The following is a 22,535-nucleotide window of genomic DNA, read 5'->3' as shown; positions in this document are numbered from 1 at the left end:
TTTCCTTCTATAGGCAGATAGACCCTTCGTTCAAACTACATGATGGAGGCTAGGGGATTCTGTTCTTAGCAATTAGTCCCTGAATTTTGTATGGATGTCCTCTCATAAAAATAAATTTTAATATGAATACTTGTAATGCAGATATTTGTTTGTATTGGATATAACAAACTGGAAAACAAATATACTATGTTTATTTTTGTCTCTTTTGGTAATTTAACGTATCCATAAAATTTGATTTTGGATGCATGAAAAATGGGTTGTGTATTTAGTATTTAGAGGTGTGTGAATAAAATTTCTCTTTAAGTTTTTTGTTTTTATCTAAAAAGAGGGTCAATCCAGTAAAATTGGTAGTAAGAGGCATGCAATACATAGTAAGTCACCCGTAGCGGGCTCGTCAAAATCGAGTTACTGTTTAGAGACTCTAGAAAACCTAGAAGCCCTACGTAAAAATATCTTAGACATGGTGTAATCAAGTAATAATTAACTTGACACTTTTAATTTTTTATTTTAAAGTTAAATATCCGTAAGTAAATATTAAAATAATATTTATTGTTCTTTTGTTCTCAAAAGTTTTCATACTTAATTACAAACTCAGCAATCTACAATTAATTTCTATGCTTACTTTCGTCATGCTTAATTAGCTGCTGTTATGCTACTGATAATTTCTATGCAATGAATACTATGTGGTTCCTTGAAATGTTGGTATATAGTATGATTCGGAGAACACAACCTACAGCTCTTTGTTTGGGGTGTTGCTACACTACGATTGGTGCAACCAGTTGGTACATCAGAATGCAACTCTGCCATGTTGATAAGGATAGAGCAAAAACATCTCCAATGCACAGAGGGACCGGCGGAGGGCTTCCTGATGTGATGGTACAATCCATTGATGAATTGCCTTTACGTATACGTAGCAGGGCTATTAGAAGACCGAGTCTTATTTGGCGTTCAAATCATGAGTCGAAGACATTGGGCCAGATACGCCTTTGCCTACATCCCCCTATTCTAGCCTTTTGGCAACAAAAGCTGATTGGTTGTTAGGGTCAACCAAACAAAGCCAAAGTCCGTGGCGATCAACCATTTCATCATTCATGACATCTCCATATTATAAAGCCAAATTAAAGATAATTAATTAACCCATATATGAATTATCTTCTTGGCTCTGGGGCAGGACATGCATCTAATACTAGTCTACTAGTGTACTAATGTAGTAATATATATATATCCTAAATTCCTAATTAATATAAAATATTAATGATGCCCAGATTGCCTTGTATACCAAAGCACTTTGCTCTCTCCGCTGTTCAAGCACAAACATCCATCAAACTTTCTGTTCCCAGTCGCCTCCATAACTCGCCACCCAATGCCCAAGTCAAGCAACCAAGACTCGCCTTCCTCTGCAACTCAATCTACCAGAAGATCATCATCATCATGGCCCTTAAACATTCTCTTCTTCTCAATACTGCTTCCGGTGGCGGCTGCTGTGGTCCTCTACCAGCTTGACTCATTCGACCCGGCTCCTCTGCCGCTTCGCGAGTTGAGTGAGCAAGTCGTGGCTGCCCGGAGTCGTAATGCTTACATGCTCAAAGGATCGGAGTTTTTGGGTGTTGGGGCTTTAGTGGGGCCAGAAGACGTTGCTTACGATTCAAAGTCGGGACTCATTTACACGGGATGTGCGGACGGGTGGATCAAGCGAGTCAAGTTGAACGAGTCGGCTGCTGACTCGGTGGTGGAGAACTGGGTTAATACCGGCGGGAGACCACTCGGACTCGCACACGGTCATAACGGAGAGCTGTTGGTGGCGGACGGGGAAAGGGTCAGTGTCACTAATTGTCATCCACGTTAACTCTTTGCTTATCTACTTGTGATTATGTGGTTATATTTTTTAGGGTTATTATCACAAATGGTACCTGAACTATATCTCAATCTTATCGATGGTACCTAAACTTCAATTTTGATCACAACCAGTACCCGAACTTTTCAATTTCATTTTAAATAGTACCTAAGGCCACATTCGGTCACTATTCCGGCCAAAAAAGCCAAATCTAAAATATAAAAAAATTTAAAAAAAGTTCAAGGCAAGTCTATTACCAAAAAAATCATCACTATATATGATCGCAACCCTTGAAATCATCAAAGATCATCACTATGATTGCCTTTACATGCCATTTTTAGTTGGAATAGTGACTGGAGGTGGCTCTAGGTACCATTTAAAATGAAATCGAAAAGTTCAGGTACTGGTTGTGATCAAAATTGAAGTTCAGGTACCATCGATAAAATTGAGGTATAGTTCAGGTACCATTTGTGATAATAACCCTATTTTTTAATGAAAATATGCGATCATGTGGCTTAGTTATGGCCTGTTGGATAGTTGATCGATATAGCTAATATCGTAGAAGTTACGGATTCAAATCTTATTAACATTAGAAATGAGTGAGATCAGGGGCGGGATGAAAAAAATATGATCATGCTAAATCATTTAGTTATTTTGTAGGGACATGTAAAAAAAAAAAACCAACATATATGACATGTGAATTCATATTTCCTAATTTACATGGTGTGACATGTAATTCATATTTTTTGAAAAAGAGAATTGTTGATTTACATGGTGTGACATGTGGATTAGTTTTTCAGAGTCAGATGATTCACGGAACAAGTTTTAATCTCAATCGTAAAGGAGAAGTGTCTGCTGCATTCTACAAGAACTCACCACCCATCCCGTTGTTTAATCTTTTATAAATAAAAAAAGAGAAATCTAAAAAGGGGAGGTGGCCATGGGGAAATACTATTGTTTGCTTCAAGTTTATTGTCTAAATTGTTGTTCATAGTCCTTAGACATGGGTAATTAACCAAATGTGGTATATATTAATCAGGGACTACTGAGAATAGATGAGGATAGAGCAGTGGAGCTGCTGACAGATGAGGCTGAGGGTGTAAAATTCAAGCTAACAGACTGTGTAGATGTAGCGAAAGATGGCATGATTTACTTCACAGATGCTTCATATAAAAACAGCGTAGAAGACTTCATCTGGGAGTTTCTAGAGGGCAGACCCCATGGTAGGTTACTGAGCTACAATCCATCGACCAAAGAGACCAAAGTGCTTGTCCGCGATCTCTACTTTGCTAATGGAGTAGCAATCTCTCCGGATCAGAATTATGTGATCTTCTGTGAAACTTTCATGTATGAAATATCCGTGAAATCCTCATACAGCTAGTGTTAGATTAGTGATTTTGTTTTAAATAGTTGATATATATTGCAGGAAAAGATGTAGGAAGTACCACCTGCAAGGCGAGAAGAAGGGGAGCATAGAGAGCTTCATTGACAACTTGCCGGGCTCCCCGGATAATATCCGATATGATGGGGAAGGCCATTACTGGATTGCAATACCTATGGTGATTATTCTCTCTCATATAAACAAGGGGCCAGCATACATCATTATGAATTCATATACGCTGTTCATAGTTATGAGTTCAATAATGAGGAATATCTAAGCATCATATTCATAGTTTATTGACATTTTTTGTGCCAAACTGGCAGGGGACTTCAGCTATTTTGAATAAAGCACTTGGGTACCGTTTTATCCGAAAAGGGATGGCAATCATGGAGAAGTATATAGTGAGCAGACCATATAAGGAGAAGAATTCTGGTGTAATGGCTGTGAATTTGGAAGGGGAACCTACTGCCCACTATTCTGATCCAGATTTATCACTCATTACAAGTGGGATCAAGATCGGAAACTACCTCTATTGCGGTTCGGTTCTCTATCCATACATCATCCGCCTTGATCTAGAACAACATCCTGCACATACCACTATATGAGCTTTCAGGCCCCAAAATTTTCATGCATAATTAATGTATACTATATTCTGTTCTAGTTGAATAGACAGTGCCTGTTCAATTTGATCTATAGGCTGTACGTCCTTTTCCATATTCAGAAATGTTGTTCCTCAAGCCGATCTTCTTGATTTTTCTGTAGTGACCTCCTTTAGTCACCTTCAAATGTAACTTAGTAATTGTTACTTTTCTCAAGAGTAGCCCTTGTTGTAGTTTTAGGGTTTCTCATTGTCAGTTAATTGTAATGGCATAGATGAATATATCAAGTAGTTGTATGATGGCTCAAACATCGTAAAATTAACGCCAATTGGACCTCAGTGATGAGCTTCACAAAATTATAAAACATGAAATTTAATTAAATATTTATTTATGATAAAAGGTCCGACCTTTTGACAATTTTTTTTTTTTTTGTTGAGATGAATGGAGACAGTGGTCGACCTTCATAGTTCATTCTTTTAGTCAAGTATTTTTCCAGACTGGAGCTTAATTTCTTTAATTACTTTTCTAATTAATCTTTTTGTCATTATTACCAAAGGCATCAAGTCAAAATAGGTACCTACTCCATAGTTACAGGTTTACATATTAGGTAAACTAAGAAATGGTTGTTACACCAAATTTTATATTTGGCCTATTCAATTCTACTTATTTTTAGCATTCTTCTTGTTAGTTCACCATATGCTCATCCAAAATTAGTGAAGAATAGTATCATATATATAATCTATATGCCATGCTATCGGTTATGGTGAGCAGTGGCGGAACCAGGATCCAATTCTTGTCTAGGCTAATTAGAAGGGCACAATATTTTTTTTTTTTTTTTTTTTTGAGGTTTAGAACCCAGTGGGAGACTCATCCTCACGCCTTTATTATTTTGGATCAAAACATACAACGGAGGGGACATAAAACCAAACCCCGTAAATTAAAAACTACAAGCATACATTTGTTGTAAAATAACAATAAACTAACTAAATCGTACTCTCCGAGACCCACTCACTTCAAACTCAGCAATCACAGAATCATTATCAATGCTATCGGCAAATTCTTTTTCGATGTAGAGAACCATCAAATCATCAAAAAACTCATCTTCCATCTTATTTCGAAGTTTGTTTTTTATGATGTTCATAGATGCAAATGCTCTCTCTGTTGTTGCTGTAGAAACTGGCAGAATGCTGACTTTCTTGATTCAACTAACCGCCGACACAAATCAGACACTGTAGTTGTGTTGGCAAATCTTGGATCCTTCTGAATATCTGCTAGAAAATACCCACACTCCATATCTAGAGCAAGCATATCATATGATGTAAAATCATGAGGATAAAACCTCAAAGCAAGATTGCAAACATCTTCACATTTAAATGATCGAAAATTATCGCGTGGATCAAATGTAGCACTAAGAATAAGGAGCTCCAACGAATTATCTGTAAATCTACTATCCAACTCTGCCAATTGAAAGTCTATCACAACATTAAGTATATTGACCCGATAATAATGCTCATTTGCAACTACAACTAATTATACATTATTATTAGTTACTAACTAGCAGCAGACATTAATGTCTAATGGATTTAATATGTGTCTCCTTAACATATATATAATTCTAATGGGTTTGTGAAAGGAACACTCACTTATTAAATAAGACAGGCTAAAGAAAATCAAGTTAGTAACACTAACCAGATGGAAAGGGCATCAACAGGAATCTCAGTATTTTGCATAACCCCAAACACTATCACCAAAACTCAACATAAAAACTCTCCAATCTGCAACACAAAATGCACATCTTTAAATAAAAAATAATCACAAGTTCACAACATGATCAGAAGCCAAAGAAAGCATCAAGAAATCCCAAAGCCCAACAAAAGCTCATTCACTTATTGTTACTTTCTTTTTTCTTTTCTTTTTTTAGCCAGTAATTTATACAATCATGAATCATCATAGATTCATAGCCTCACCTATCCACCGACCATCAGACCATGATCATTGATCAACAAAGACATCACTACATCAGTCGGCAATTCTAACTAAAAATACATTCATGAATCATAAATTCATCATAGCCTATTAGCGGATTAGCCTATGAGGTGGCTATCCACCGACTGACCGTGACGACCGTCACCGAGTGACCGACTCACCGACCATGAATCCATGATCAAGAATCAAGATCCTCAGCTAAGTGAGCTAACATGGAATCTCTCTCTCTCTCAGTCTCTCTGTCTCTCTCTCTCTCAGTCTCTCTGTCTCTCTCTCTCTCCCCCAAACCTCAACTCATACACAAAAGCCCAACTCACAACCAATGGTAGCAAACAGAATCGACATTCGGCATTTCGGCAAAAGGAGATCTGGGATTTCTTTGAGGAAACCCCATTGGGAAAAACAGAGCAGGAAGAAGAAGTGATAAGTGAAGAACAGAGGAGATCGATAGAGGCATAGAGCTTCATACCTTGTTTCAATCGACCATAACCTCCATCGAAAGTTCGAAACACTAGAGTAGTGTGACTGTGTGAGGCAGTGAGGCAGTGAGTTTGTGACTGTGAGCTGCTGTGGGAGCTGGGAATACACGATATAATTTTTTTTTTCTTTGGGCTGCTGGTATGGGCTGTAGGTAGAGATATATATATACTTAAGGGTTTTTAGCCCAAAATGTTGTCTAGGCTTGAGCCCAGATAGCCTACCATGTCCTTCCGCCACTGATGGTGAGGGTACATCGAGCGGGATTGCTCCAGATGCCCTGCTAGTAGTGTACAAGGTAATGTACATGGTATAATGATAATGCCCATGCCTCTAATATTGCTGCTGCTATAGATGAATCAATTGATGATGGGGTTGATTTTTGATTCAATCAGCTCAGCTTAATTTTATTTATGTTCTGGTTGTCTTTTACTCTTTTGATTTTGTTATTTTTCGAAAGGGGTCTTGACTTCATGTCCTCCCTTTGGATGCTATATTTTTAACTAAACAAATTTCTTCGTTTGCACAAAAAATAATAAAAAAATTTGATGATGGGGTAGATGTGATCAACATTTTTGTCCCCACGATGGTGAATCACATGTGCTCTATGGGTTTCGGTTCCCATATCAATTCCATAACTAGATCTACAAAAATAAATGCTTAAACTCAACATTATTCCAACTTAACTACCCATCATTTATTGTTCTATACAAATTCCCTGACTTTGGTGTGAAAAGAAAGGCAGAATTTCACAGAACCCTAACTTATGTAGGAGTAGGAAAACCTAATGCATGTAACTTTATAAGGTCAATGTGGAACCGCATCCCAGTTGGCAAATTTTCGCTCTACACTAGTGTTTGGAAAGACTGATGAGAAGAAGAGTTTCACACTTTCCATGGAGTATCTTGTGCCTGACCTAGGACATATTAATCGTTGGCATAAAACAAGTAGGGAGCTATATACTCGGAAAGGTCTCTTACATAGTTTGAAATAACTCCAGAAGATGTTGCAAGTGTTAAGAGTCGTATACTGGTGACTTTGGGTTCGGAACTACCTCATAATCGTTTTTCTGGATTGTTTGAACCTAGACACTCTGGCAAATCCTGACAATGGTTTTCTGGATTATATGAACCTAGGATTGTACAAATAATTGTTAAGGGTATAAATATGTTTCCTAGTTCGGATCATTATGTTTTATGGTTAATGTATTTTTCCATTCTATGTTAATAAAATCTACACAGAGAGAGCTACCAAAATATTCTTCTTCTCAAAACTGCCACAGAAATGCCCCTTCTAGTTTGCGAATTAGAACAAGGATTTTCTTCTCGTATTAGGTGGAAGCTTTTGAAAAGAATAATTCTTTTAAAACTGAAAAACTTGTAACTTTTATACCTTTAAATTACATTTACAATTTGGCAAACTAACTGAACTATGACTCCTCTCTATATAATAATCAAATTTGTTTGTCTACACTCTTGCATTATTCTTGAGATCATCTATTGATGTAGAAGTACTATACCAAAAGTCCAAAACCTTGTGCTAGTTCGCTTTCATATATATCTTCTTGGATTCATCCAAAAAAAAATATATATCTTCTTGGATTTATTAAAAAAAGATATATATATATATCTTCTTGGATTTAGTGACACCAATATTCTTCACAGCTATATCCTCAAGCTTGTCATTTTCCCTGTGCACCGGCTATTGCCCCAGAAACACCATATCCTCATTAACAGCTAATCTTACCAAACAATCCATAGCTGACTATCTGCACCGAGTCACCTCCATAACTCGTCACCCAATATGCCCGAGTCAAACAACCATAACTCACCTTCCCCTTCAACTCAAGCTAGTAGAAGATCATCATCATCTTCATCATGGCCTTTGAACTTTCTCCTCTTGTCAATACTGGTTCCGGTGGCGGCAGCTCTGGTAATCCTCTACCAGCTCGACCCGTTCGACCCGGCTCCTCTGCCTCTTCACGAGTTGAGCCACCGAGTCGCTGCTGCCCCAGCGCATAATGCTCACATGCTCAAAGGGTCGGAGTTTATAGGTGCTGGGGCTTTAGTGGCGCCGGAAGACGTTGCTTATGATTCAAAGTCGGGACTCATTTACACGGGCTGCGCGGACGGGTGGGTGAAACGAGTCACGTTGAACGAGTCGGCTGCTGACTCGGTGGTTGAGAACTGGGCTAACACCGGCGGGAGACCACTCGGACTCGCTCACGGTCATAAAGGTCAGCTTTTGGTGGCGGACACAGAAAAGGTACGTCAGCGTCACTAATTGACACCGACACATATATTTATGGTTAGGACCGTTAGGTGCCGACGATATTGATATATATACGAGTAAATTATGGCATACTGTATATTGTTTTTCAATCTGAACAACGAAAATGAAGTGGTATATCATGGTGCTTTTTGCAGCCATTGTTAAAAAAGAAAAAGAAAAAAGAAGTGGTATATGAGCAAGTTTATGGCATACTGTATATTGCTTCTTCAATGTTCATAGTTCATAGTTCATAGACTGATAGTGGTGATGTCTTTGTTTATCGGTGAAACCGGGTAATTCTTTGTATTATAGGTTGTTGCATGAGTTTCCATGTTTTGGTTCGTTATTTTATATTTCTGTACTTCATGTGGGATTTTCTTCTGCGTCTGTTTGTATTATGCTAGTTGCTAGCTTATATATTAATATAGTTTCTCATTTTAATCAAAAAAATGTGGGAACATAAATCAGGGATTACTGAGTATAAGTGAGGATGGAGAAGTGGAGCTGTTGACTGATGAGGCTGAGGGTGTGAAATTCAAGCTAACAGATGCTGTGGATGTAGCAAAAGATGGCATGATTTACTTCACAGATGCTTCATATAAGTACAGCTTCAAAGACTTCATCTGGGACGTTTTGGAGGGCAAACCGCATGGAAGATTACTCAGCTACGATCCAACTACCAAAGAGACCAAAGTGCTAGTCCCCGACCTCTACTTTGGTAATGGAGTTGCAGTCTCTCCGGATCAGAATTTTGTGATCTTCTGTGAAACTGTCATGTATAATGTTCTCTGAAACCCTCATCTAAAGTATTTGGACTTGGGGCTTTTGTTGATAGGGACAAAGTTTTTGACTGTGTACGTTAAATGGTTGATATTGCAGGAGAAGATGTAAAAAGTACTACCTGCAAGGCGAGAAGAAAGGAAACGTAGAGAACTTCATTGACAACTTGCCGGGCACCCCTGATAATATTCGATATGATGGGGAAGGCCATTATTGGATTGCATTTTCTACGGTAATTCATTTTCTTTCTCTTATAGACAAGGTGTCACGCCCCGAATTTTAAATACAATTAAAATCCGAAACATGAATTATACAACTTAATAGAATAAACGTCCTGAATTTTTTTCTCACAACAACCACACTTCACACCTCTTAATAATACATCTCACAATTTACAAAGCTGTAAACTGAAACAAAAACTCTAACCCGCACGATCTCCGCCTTGATCTTCCTGACCTGTAGGATTTCCCGCTACACCATTTGAATTTAATAGTGCACCGGGAATTGGCAACAACACAAAACCCGGTAAGCTTTAAAGAAATCTTTAAAGCTCGTATGAGTAAACAAGAAAGAACTGTTGATTTTAAATTACAATTCTTATAACTCGACAACACAACCAACAATCTCAACATCCACGACGCAAACGTCAAACCAATTCAATATCACCACTTTGGTCCTATCTCACAACACTATCACCACTTTGGTCCCATCCCATAACACGTTAGAGCTCTAACTGCCTCGTTACCTCTGACACCTTGGCCTAGGGTCAAGCAACGGCAAAAATACTTCGGTTAACACTATAACCGTCGCGCTTTGGACATCCCCGTCCTCAGCACCATATACTTCGGTTAATAATAAACCGTCGCGCTTTGGACATCCCCTTCCTCAGCACACAACTTCGGTTAATAATAAACCGTCGCACCTTGGACATCCCCGTCCTCAGTACACAACTTCGGTTAATAATAAACCGTCGCACCTTGGACATCCCCGTCCTCAGTACACAAACACTCCGGTTATCCTTAACCGTCGAACTTCGGACACCTCGTCCTCAGAATCCTACTTTCTCCAACTCTATACATCCTCCAATGTAAATCTTGAATATTAACAAGAACTCATCAATCATGTTCATCACATAAAAATATGGTAAGTCACATGTCAATTCATAATAATTTAATCATCCCAATTCCACACTCTTCAATGTCACACCATTCACATATAATCACGTAAATATATATATACGTAATTATCCGCTCAGGGATAATCACTAATACCAACTATAGTTCACATGCAATAAAACTGAGAAATTCATTTGTATAGTAAAAATCATTTTACTTACCCATGGACCGTAGTTGATCAAGTCCATATGATTTTAAAACAAATATTTATTCCATAAATATTTTCACGCAATTACGACAAAATAAGGTAATTAAATTTATTCGGTTCGTAATATGAACCACGTGAGGTTTACTCACCTCTAATCCAGCTGCGTCTTCTAAAAAGCCAAATACATCAATCCGAATCGTCCACCAAATCAATCCGTCGATAACCTAATCCAATAATGATCTTAACTTAGCCAACAACTCATAAATGTAATTAAACGACGATCCAACGGTCAGATCTGAATATAATGATGATCCAACGGTCGGATTCAAATTAAACGATGATCCAACGGTCGGATCTGAATTTAATGATGATCCAACGGTCGGATCCTCACGGATCGCCCTTAGGATCATCCTCCAAAATTATCACGAAGATCCAACGGTCAGATCTTCCTGAATCGCCCTTACTAACATCTCCACAAAATTATATGAAAATCCGACGGTCGGATTCTCACGAATCGCCTTCCGAATAACTATTTCTCAATTATACGAAGATCCAACGGTCGGATCTTCGCCCGTGACCTCACAAAGTCATCGGGACAGTCATACGATCAACATACTAAAATTTGAAGTAAAACCGATGGTCTGATCTTCACAGATCGTAAACCGAAGATAAAACGTAAAAAACCGTAAATAGTAACGTAAAAACGTAAATCCACTATTTATCAACTTTTTCTAACATGACCATGTTATATATCAAAACGCTCGTAAGGATGCGTAGATCATCACCTAGATAATAAAAACTCAAAATATGGTCGAATACGCCGCCACAAGCGGCGGTCAGTGGGCGGTCAACGGCGGTCAACGCGGCGGTCAACCACCTCCGATGCAAAAGTCGTCAACTACAAACTTGTTCAAAATGACGAGTTGATCCACTTTCATAACTAGCATGAAGTCTGAAAACGAAAGGAAGTGGTCGGAAATTACCTAGAACAGTCGAGGTGGCCGGAAAATTTCCAGAATCCGGCGAAATTTGCAGAATCCGGCAAGGCTTGATTTCGACGTCAAAACTTCAATTTCAGGCTTCGATTCCTTCTAGAGAGTTGTTAAGAAACTCAAGACGAACGCATTGGTTCAAGAATCACAGAAAAATATGGTCTGTAGCTCGAGATATACCGATCGAAAGCTTCGGTGGTCGGAAAATTTGCAGAATTTTGCAGAATCCGGCGAGGGCTCCGATCGACGTAAAAACTTCAATTTCAGGCCTCGATGCCTTCTAGAGAGTTGTTAACAACATCAAGGGGAACCCACTGGAAAAAGAATCAATCAAAACGATGCACTACAGCTCGAGATATACCGATCGAAGCTTCGGTTTTTCGATTTGATCGGGTCTGGCTTCCAGCTGCCACCACGAGTAGCGCCGCCGTGCAAGGCCACTTCTGGGAGCTTCAGGACGTTGAGGCGAGCTCGTGGGTGAAGTTTGGTGAGGATTGTTGGCCGGTAGCTTGAGATATCAAGCTTGGAACCAAAACGAGCTCAAACCGGGCGGAGCTTCCCGCCGCCGCTGGTGGCCGTGTCGTGGTTCAAGGCTGCCACCTGCAGCTGCGCAAGGTCGAGGCGAAGCTATAGGAAGTGTTCTGGTCTTGATTGGTGGCCGGTGGAGTGAGAGAGAGTTTGGAGAAGTTTTGCTCTGTTTTGGGTGGTTTCGGACGTGAGAGAGAGAGAATTCGTTTCTTAGCTTAATTGATTCGTTCTTCCACTCATGCATAATCATGTTAAAGCACCGGCCTTCAAATTATGCAATTGTCCACTAACCTTAAATCACGGAACCGGTGTTTGCCACCAAATTGTTTGATTAAAAAAAACTAGGTTATTACAATCTACCCTCCTTAAAGAAATTTCGTCCCGAAATTTAAGCGCAAGTTAATTGCTCTCGATTACAGTTAACCTAACCATCGAATCTCCATCTTTCCCAAAACTGTAGTAATCTACAAAACCACAGCCCTTTGTATAAAAATACATTCCTATGGCCACTAAATCCTTTCATCACAAACGTAAACTCACACAACGAGAATTCACAAATGAAATCCTCATCCCCACTTAAGTCATCAACATGACATTCCTTCACCGCATCATTTCTCAAAATTACAACACAACAATTGCCTCAAGCAACCCACACTCAAATCACCACGTGGCATTGCACATATAGCTGTTTTCACACAGATCGTCATCCTGTACTGGCATACAAGCACAGTAAACACTCCCACAAAGCGTTTCGCTTCTCAATTAGCATCACTCAAAACAAATCATTCTCAAAAGCACGCCAATAAAACATGTCACCCAGTGATGATGACTTGGGCTTGCTCAATCCTTGGGCTAAGCATTAGGGCTGGCCAATTGGGCCGAAGAAACCGAACCATTCACATTTCGAACCGGCCCGAAACAAGTTGGGTTTAACATTTGGGCCTACCATTCGGCCGAACAATTGGGCTTACTATTTGGGCCTACCAATCGGCCCACCAACTTTCAGCTCGACTACGGTATGAAATTGTACATACCGTATATACGTATGCATACCGTACAGACCGTATATATGTATGTATACCGTACAACTGTATATACGTATGCATACCGTACAGACCATATATACGTATGCATACCGTACAAACCGTATATGCGTCCGTATATCAAGCATATACGGGATCCAAAAATATTTGTAGGAGGTAAGGTTCGAACTCCAGACCCCCTAAACCAATGCTTCTCTCCCAACCACTGAAGCAAGAGCTGCTTTCATTAATAGAAGCACACGCGTTATATTTATTATGTCCTAAGCGAACATAAATAAAATATATCAGGAGGCAAGTCTCGAACTCCCGACCCTTTAAACCAATGCCTCGCTCCCAACCACTGGAGCACAAGTTGTGCTTAATAAAATGTGTACAAATTTTATACTTATTATGTCATAAACGAACATAATAAAAATAAACGAGAGGCGAGGTTCGAACCTCAGACCTCTTGTACACGAACTTTACACTCAACCACTCGAGCACGGCTGCTCACGTTATTATTCATACCAATCCTTTTATTTAAACCAACTGTTTCAACTGTTTCAACAATTCGGCCCAAAACATCCAAGACTGTTGCAGAAACCCAGCCCAACGTATCCAAAACTGTTTCAGAAATCCGGCCCAACTCATCCAAAACTGTTTCTGAAACTCGGCCCATCAGGCCTCCACCCACAGCTACAGTGATGCCTTGATCCGAGACAGGCCCAAGTACGGCCCACTTGTGTCACGGCTTATCCCTTCCGTGATTTACGGCAGTCAAATCTGCTTTCGGCTACAGCTGTCTGTCACAGCGCCTCGAGATTCCCTCGGTCCCCTTACACGCTCAACACGCGCCAACAGCTTTTCCGGGTTTCGGGGCGACTTTAATCCAACGCGTGGATTCAAATTCTGAGATCGTTCATCCAACGGTGGAGATCTGCTCACCTTGTTCTATAAATAGGTGCATTCTGGAGACGCGACTGTTCACTCCAAAGGAAAAGAAATTTTCTTCCGAGCTCAAGCCTTTCTCTCTCAACTCTTCAGCCTTTCTCTTCTCAAATCCCCAGGTTTTTTTCACTCTCAAATCTTCAATCCTTCTCTCTCAGATCTTTTCTTCCATTTGAAGATTCGATCTCTTCTTTCCTCTGAACTTTCAGATCTCCAATACCCCTTCATCGACCTTAATCCTTCTAAGGTCAATCTCCCACAAACACTCAACAACTTCGTTCTTCAATTTACACTTCCTCTCAACTCATCACCATGGAACCACGAACTCTGCAACTAATGGAGCTACAAACCCAGCAACAAATCGAGGATGGAGGAAACAACCAAGCAGCCGGGAGTAGTGCCAACACAGATTTCTGGCGAAGCCGTGCCAGGTGGGTTCCTACTCCAGATCAAATAAGGATCCTCAGGGATCTTTACTACGACAAGGGAGTTAAGACCCCAACTACAGAGCAGATTCACGAGATCTGTCTCCAGCTGCAACAGTATGGACAGGTTGAGGGCAAGAACATTTATTTTTGGTTCCAGAATGTCAGGGCTCGAGAGAAGCAGATGAAGAGGTGCAATCAGGCTGCTCAAGTGCCCATGGGAACTAGTTCTCCTGGTACTGGTGGATCCATTGATCTCAATTTTGGGTCCACTGGTTCTACTGGTGCTGGTGGATCCATCGACATCAATTTTGGGCCAGCTGGTGGATCCATTGACATCAATTTTGGGTCCACTAGTTCTACTGATGATGGTAGATCCATTGATCTCAACTTTGGTTCCACCTATTCTACTGGTAATGAAGGATTTCTTGATTTAAATTTTGTTTCATATTCTTCCTCACACTTCAACACTAATACCAGTACAACTCTTTTGGCACAACAGGAGGACAAACATCCCTGCAACAACGAGGAGGAGATCACCAGGAGGTTGAAACTCTTCCTCTGTTCCCCGTGCACGGCGAGGACGTCTTTGGTAACCCGAAGACTACTTCTGAGGAAGGTAGCGCATTTGGTTACTATTCTGGTGGCTCAGGCGGTTACAACAGTGGCTCTAACGTTTCTCTTGAGCTCAGCCTCAACCCATCCGGAGCTACCAATTAGGCTTAGTATAGCGTAGTTCCAATTTCCTTTTTGTAATATTAAATCAATAAGATGGTGTGCATGTATGTCGTTTCTTCTTTTTGTTAAACCAACAACAACACCAAGGATCAACCTTGGTCACCCAATACTATTTTCAAAACCATTGACAACTCTGCTGCACACATCAATCATAATGATTTATCACAAACAATCAATTAAGTTGCACAGAGGTCAAGCTAGTATCCTCTGAGTCAAACCAAACACAATAATTTCGTCGCTAGAATTAGGGATTAATAAAGCTAAACACTTCCTGAGTTAACTAGGAAAACTCACATCCTTAGAGTTACTCGTGCTAGTCATATAAAATCTCAACCATTCCCTCTAAAACATGCTCCATCAAACTTACCATAATTCAACCCTAAGATTTCACGATTCATACATCGAATCAACTCCATACCGCATAGTAATTCACTTGAACCACTATGGATACCCAATCATGTCACTATCATCAATACCCAAAATTGTATTTAACCATTTCACCTAAAATCCATAACCATAGAAACACACTCTCGTCCAAGATCATTAACAAAGAGTTGATTCTAATTCTCCCCATTATCTATCAACTAAAAATCAAACTCTATTTCAAAACTTTAAGTGTCCCGTCTACATAAACTTAAAACACAAAACAACCTCAAATATATAGTCGTTCGTCTCAATCACTCAAACACGAGATCAAACTCCTTTCTCACAACTTAAACCCTGCTCATCAACTTACAAACACATGGAAGAATTAACCACAATAATTCATTCCCAAACCGCAATACTACCCACCACTCCACATGAGTCAAGAATCAAATCAAAAACATCTGTATATCCAACCTAATAAGGCAAAAATTCCATCAATTCATACTCGTATCCACACTAGGTACGTGCATAGGCCAACATCATGCCTTCAACCAAACACCTCAACAACCAAAAGAACCTCACTTCCATAAAACAATCACCCTAACTCAATAGAGTTAAATCCGAAGGTTTCCATCCCTTAAAGATTATAACTCGCGGTAACTGAACTTATTCAAATACGAACCTACAAGACAACTCTGTAGTTCTAAGTACTACTCCTTCGAATATTCAACACCTAAGAAATATAGTATGCTTGGCTAATACACGTATAACACTTAAAACACAGTATAAGTCAAATACAAGTCCATATTAACCAAGTCAATACTACAGGGAAGGTGTTAACGTTCCTAAAACGACTTAGCGGCCTAAACAACTTCCAACACTCACACATACCCAATGACTTAGCCAATACCGAAGAGCGCACGATGGGGATCCGCTGCAGACGGGCCATCACTCGGAAGGTATTGACACGTCACCAAATATGTACCTTACGCTCTGATACCAAACTGTCACGCCCCGAATTTTAAATACAATTAAAATCCGAAACATGAATTATACAACTTAATAGAATAAACGTCCTGAATTTTTTTCTCACAACAACCACACTTCACACCTCTTAATAATACATCTCACAATTTACAAAGCTGTAAACTGAAACAAAAACTCTAACCCGCACGATCTCCGCCTTGATCTTCCTGACCTGTAGGATTTCCCGCTACACCATTTGAATTTAATAGTGCACCGGGAATTGGCAACAACACAAAACCCGGTAAGCTTTAAAGAAATCTTTAAAGCTCGTATGAGTAAACAAGAAAGAACTGTTGATTTTAAATTACAATTCTTATAACTCGACAACACAACCAACAATCTCAACATCCACGACGCAAACGTCAAACCAATTCAATATCACCACTTTGGTCCTATCTCACAACACTATCACCACTTTGGTCCCATCCCATAACACGTTAGAGCTCTAACTGCCTCGTTACCTCTGACACCTTGGCCTAGGGTCAAGCAACGGCAAAAATACTTCGGTTAACACTATAACCGTCGCGCTTTGGACATCCCCGTCCTCAGCACCATATACTTCGGTTAATAATAAACCGTCGCGCTTTGGACATCCCCTTCCTCAGCACACAACTTCGGTTAATAATAAACCGTCGCACCTTGGACATCCCCGTCCTCAGTACACAACTTCGGTTAATAATAAACCGTCGCACCTTGGACATCCCCGTCCTCAGTACACAAACACTCCGGTTATCCTTAACCGTCGAACTTCGGACACCTCGTCCTCAGAATCCTACTTTCTCCAACTCTATACATCCTCCAATGTAAATCTTGAATATTAACAAGAACTCATCAATCATGTTCATCACATAAAAATATGGTAAGTCACATGTCAATTCATAATAATTTAATCATCCCAATTCCACACTCTTCAATGTCACACCATTCACATATAATCACGTAAATATATATATACGTAATTATCCGCTCAGGGATAATCACTAATACCAACTATAGTTCACATGCAATAAAACTGAGAAATTCATTTGTATAGTAAAAATCATTTTACTTACCCATGGACCGTAGTTGATCAAGTCCATATGATTTTAAAACAAATATTTATTCCATAAATATTTTCACGCAATTACGACAAAATAAGGTAATTAAATTTATTCGGTTCGTAATATGAACCACGTGAGGTTTACTCACCTCTAATCCAGCTGCGTCTTCTAAAAAGCCAAATACATCAATCCGAATCGTCCACCAAATCAATCCGTCGATAACCTAATCCAATAATGATCTTAACTTAGCCAACAACTCATAAATGTAATTAAACGACGATCCAACGGTCAGATCTGAATATAATGATGATCCAACGGTCGGATTCAAATTAAACGATGATCCAACGGTCGGATCTGAATTTAATGATGATCCAACGGTCGGATCCTCACGGATCGCCCTTAGGATCATCCTCCAAAATTATCACGAAGATCCAACGGTCAGATCTTCCTGAATCGCCCTTACTAACATCTCCACAAAATTATATGAAAATCCGACGGTCGGATTCTCACGAATCGCCTTCCGAATAACTATTTCTCAATTATACGAAGATCCAACGGTCGGATCTTCGCCCGTGACCTCACAAAGTCATCGGGACAGTCATACGATCAACATACTAAAATTTGAAGTAAAACCGATGGTCTGATCTTCACAGATCGTAAACCGAAGATAAAACGTAAAAAACCGTAAATAGTAACGTAAAAACGTAAATCCACTATTTATCAACTTTTTCTAACATGACCATGTTATATATCAAAACGCTCGTAAGGATGCGTAGATCATCACCTAGATAATAAAAACTCAAAATATGGTCGAATACGCCGCCACAAGCGGCGGTCAGTGGGCGGTCAACGGCGGTCAACGCGGCGGTCAACCACCTCCGATGCAAAAGTCGTCAACTACAAACTTGTTCAAAATGACGAGTTGATCCACTTTCATAACTAGCATGAAGTCTGAAAACGAAAGGAAGTGGTCGGAAATTACCTAGAACAGTCGAGGTGGCCGGAAAATTTCCAGAATCCGGCGAAATTTGCAGAATCCGGCAAGGCTTGATTTCGACGTCAAAACTTCAATTTCAGGCTTCGATTCCTTCTAGAGAGTTGTTAAGAAACTCAAGACGAACGCATTGGTTCAAGAATCACAGAAAAATATGGTCTGTAGCTCGAGATATACCGATCGAAAGCTTCGGTGGTCGGAAAATTTGCAGAATTTTGCAGAATCCGGCGAGGGCTCCGATCGACGTAAAAACTTCAATTTCAGGCCTCGATGCCTTCTAGAGAGTTGTTAACAACATCAAGGGGAACCCACTGGAAAAAGAATCAATCAAAACGATGCACTACAGCTCGAGATATACCGATCGAAGCTTCGGTTTTTCGATTTGATCGGGTCTGGCTTCCAGCTGCCACCACGAGTAGCGCCGCCGTGCAAGGCCACTTCTGGGAGCTTCAGGACGTTGAGGCGAGCTCGTGGGTGAAGTTTGGTGAGGATTGTTGGCCGGTAGCTTGAGATATCAAGCTTGGAACCAAAACGAGCTCAAACCGGGCGGAGCTTCCCGCCGCCGCTGGTGGCCGTGTCGTGGTTCAAGGCTGCCACCTGCAGCTGCGCAAGGTCGAGGCGAAGCTATAGGAAGTGTTCTGGTCTTGATTGGTGGCCGGTGGAGTGAGAGAGAGTTTGGAGAAGTTTTGCTCTGTTTTGGGTGGTTTCGGACGTGAGAGAGAGAGAATTCGTTTCTTAGCTTAATTGATTCGTTCTTCCACTCATGCATAATCATGTTAAAGCACCGGCCTTCAAATTATGCAATTGTCCACTAACCTTAAATCACGGAACCGGTGTTTGCCACCAAATTGTTTGATTAAAAAAAACTAGGTTATTACACAAGGAGAGGATTGTGAAAGTTTCTTGCATTCTAATTTGGAGTGCAAATAACACCGATAAAGGATCGCTTCAATTGCTGTTATGTTATGAATGAAAGTTATGAAACAAGAAGCATCTTATTCATAGTTCATTGACATATTTTTTTTTTTTGCCGAATTGGCAGGAGATTACAGATTCTTGGAATCTAGCACTTAGGTTCCCTTTTATTCGAAAATGGCTGGCAATCATGGAGAAGTATACAGCAGGAAGACCCCATATGGAGAAAAATTCTGGTGTAATGGCTGTTAATTTGGAAGGGGAACCTATTGCCCACTATTTTGATCCAGGGTTATCACTCATTTCAAGTGGGATCAAGATTGGAAATTACCTATACTGCGGTTCAATTATCTATCCATACATTATCCGCCTCGATCTGGAACGGCATCCTGCACACGCCACTACATGAGCTTCAAGCACCCAAAAAAACCATCCTTAATGCATCTTCCATTGATGTGTAACTTCAACATAAATGGAGTAGTAGCTTATTTAGTTGTACTTTGTTCATAGCTACAAATTACCTCAAGAAGACTATGTGTATATATATATATATATATATATATATATAGCTCTCTCAAGAGAGGCTGCCCAAGACCTTCGCTTTTTCTCTGAGAATGAATTATTTTGTATCTTCCCTGCTGAAGTCTTTGGCATATCATTGAAGATGACTGTCTGGGGTGCCATGTAATGAGCCATATGATCACGGCAGAACTTAATTAGTTCTTCCGCATTCACATTAATTAAAGCCGTCCTTCAATTTCACAAATGCACAAGGAGTTTGTCCCCAATGATTATCAGGCCTTGCAACAACTGCAGCCTCAAGAACTGATGGATGGCTAAACAAAACTGTTTCAACCTCAACTGTGCTTATGTTCTCTCCCCCAGATATAATCACATCCTTCAACCGGTCCTTGACTTCGATGTAGTTATCAGGATGTTTCACAGCTAAATCCCCACTTCTAAACCATCCACCCTTAAAAGCCTCCTCTGTTGCTTTCAAGTCTTTAAGATAACCACTCATCACAGTGTTTCCCCTGAACATAATTTCACCCATTGTCTTACCATCAGGCGGTACACTTTCCATAGTGACAGGATCTTTTATGTCAACCTCTTCCATAGCAACATGTTGCACGCCTTGCCGAGCTTTAAGCTTCGATCTCTCATCTGAAGGAAGAGAGTCCCACTCAGGTTTCCATGAGCAATAGGTACCTGGACCATAAGTCTTTGTGAGACCATACAAGTGAATCACCCCAAAACCCATCTCTTCCATATTGAACAGGATCTGTGGTGGTGGTGGGGAGCCACCTGTCATTACTTCCACCTTGTGAGGAAGTGGCCTTCGGTCACTCTCTAGTGAATTAACAATCATGTTCAGCACAGTTGGTGCCCCTCCCATGTGTGTCACAGAATAGAGCAATGTTGTCGAATATGCCTTTTGGAGTGACTTTTCTGAGGAAAATGTTAGTACTTAGTACCACCCTGAGCAGCCAAACCCCAAATGAGAGACCATCCATGGCAATGAAACATAGGCGCAGTCCATAGATTAACCGGCATTGAGCCTATTCCGCAAAGCAAAACTGTGGCCAGTGAATTGAGATAAGCCCCGCGGTGACTACAGACAACCCCTTTCGGCCTTGATGTTGTGCCAGAGGTGTAATTTACACTGATTGGATCCCATTCACGTTTTGGTCTCCTAATCTCAAATCCACTATTTCCACTTTCTAAAAGACTTTCATACTCATAAGGTGGTTCAGTTTCTGAAGTAGAGCTGTTTGGAGATGATGACCCATCAGAATCAGCAATTAAAACTACAATAGGCGGTTTTGAAACAGCTTTTTCGGCAATTAATTCAAGTGCTCCATCAACAATTCCAAGTAATTGGTAATCGACAAAGACGATTTTAGCTTCAGAATGACAAAGAAGAACAGATATCATAGCTGAATCAAGCCGAGCATTTAGTGTACAAAGAACTGCCCCAGCCATTGGAGCTGCAAAATGAAGCTCATGCATAGCTGGGACATTTGGTGCCAAAGTTGCAACCTGATAGAACCAATTGAACATTCAAACATGAATCACATATTTCAATTGGGTTTTGAAGACCTATCTTGAAAACATGATATTATGAAACAAGTAAGAATCAAAAGCTACGAATGGAGATGAAGAACTAACCACTCACCACATCACCGCGAGAAATTCCCAACCGAGTGAGAGCGGAAGCTAATTTAAGGCAGCGTTGATGGGTTTGAGCCCAAGTGTATTTCAGAGAGCCATAGATTACAGAGGTCCTGTCCCTGTAGGCCTTTGCAGCTCGCTCCAAGAATCCTATTGGAGATAAAGGGACGTGATTTGCCGAGCACCGAACTAAACCCTCCTTTGAACTCTCCATAACTCTTCAAGCTCAGAGTTGTTACTATTAATCCCAGAAGAGTCAGAGCAGTATCCACGGTAACAATGAGCGAGAGTGATGAAGTGAGAGCGAGGACTGAGAGTGCAAACGAGGCGAGTCCATGAGTTCTTGAGCAATTGGTGCACAGCCATGAGGGACAGAGGAGAGATGACCGGGATTTACAGAGACTGAGAGAAATCGTGGGTCTTTGTTTACAGAAGTTCTGCCAGCAGTGTTCCGGTAAGCACTTTTTCCCTTTCCTCCAAATTTTTATTTTGATTGGTAGTGGATTTTAGTTTTAGTCACGAATTATCTATTGCCGTTGCCAGAACTACATTAGCTTTGCAGATATTCATTTTGTGGCTGGGAGTTTAAATAAATATGTGATGTTGCAGGTTCGAAGACATTTCACTCTTTGACTATAGTAAAAGAAGTTGCCGCATAAAGTTGGCTGGGCACAATGATCTTCGAACTCAAAGAAATAGTTGAGACACTTATGGCTAG

The 22,535-nt window shown here is 40.3% G+C and overlaps 2 protein-coding genes, 1 long non-coding RNA gene and 1 pseudogene across 5 annotated transcripts; 2 read left to right on the top strand and 2 right to left on the bottom strand.

The window, feature by feature from the left end:
• Positions 1 to 1,153: 1,153 nt before the first annotated feature.
• Positions 1,154 to 4,030, top strand: LOC133715644 (protein STRICTOSIDINE SYNTHASE-LIKE 5-like). Its single transcript, XM_062142241.1, has 4 exons — positions 1,154 to 1,816; positions 2,874 to 3,181; positions 3,261 to 3,393; positions 3,539 to 4,030. Exons 1-4 carry the CDS (start codon positions 1,364 to 1,366, stop codon positions 3,818 to 3,820), a joined length of 1,176 nt encoding a protein of 391 aa, XP_061998225.1. The 5' UTR covers positions 1,154 to 1,363; the 3' UTR covers positions 3,821 to 4,030.
• Positions 4,031 to 7,921: 3,891 nt separating this feature from the next.
• LOC133715616 (protein STRICTOSIDINE SYNTHASE-LIKE 5-like) lies at positions 7,922 to 20,288 on the top strand. 2 transcript variants are annotated; one of them, XM_062142176.1, is made up of 4 exons: positions 7,922 to 8,542; positions 9,017 to 9,324; positions 9,428 to 9,590; positions 19,614 to 19,718. In XM_062142176.1, the coding sequence occupies exons 1-4, from the start codon at positions 8,081 to 8,083 to the stop codon at positions 19,701 to 19,703; spliced, it is 1,023 nt and encodes a 340-aa protein (XP_061998160.1). In that variant the 5' UTR covers positions 7,922 to 8,080; the 3' UTR covers positions 19,704 to 19,718. The 2 variants fall into 2 exon arrangements, with proteins under 2 accessions (XP_061998160.1, XP_061998150.1); XM_062142166.1 differs by lacking the exon at positions 19,614 to 19,718 and adding an exon at positions 19,773 to 20,288 and having other exon boundaries at positions 7,924 to 8,542; positions 9,428 to 9,560.
• On the bottom strand, positions 9,598 to 19,126 carry LOC133715637 (uncharacterized). Of its 2 annotated transcripts, XR_009849147.1 has the most exons (4): positions 18,719 to 19,126; positions 17,885 to 17,959; positions 10,801 to 10,875; positions 9,598 to 9,799 (listed from the first exon to the last, which is right to left on the bottom strand). It is a non-coding gene; the product is annotated as an uncharacterized LOC133715637 (long non-coding RNA). The 2 variants fall into 2 exon arrangements; XR_009849148.1 differs by lacking the exons at positions 17,885 to 17,959; positions 18,719 to 19,126 and adding an exon at positions 11,635 to 12,042.
• Positions 20,189 to 22,409, bottom strand: LOC133715609 (isovalerate--CoA ligase AAE2-like; annotated as a pseudogene).
• Between the last annotated feature and the right edge of the window lie 126 nt (positions 22,410 to 22,535).

The sequence above is a fragment of the Rosa rugosa genome, chromosome 1, assembly GCF_958449725.1.
Source record: "Rosa rugosa chromosome 1, drRosRugo1.1, whole genome shotgun sequence".
NCBI lineage: Eukaryota > Viridiplantae > Streptophyta > Magnoliopsida > Rosales > Rosaceae > Rosa > Rosa rugosa.
Note: the sequence above shows the minus strand (reverse complement) of the source record. Positions and strands in the feature narration are given on the sequence as shown.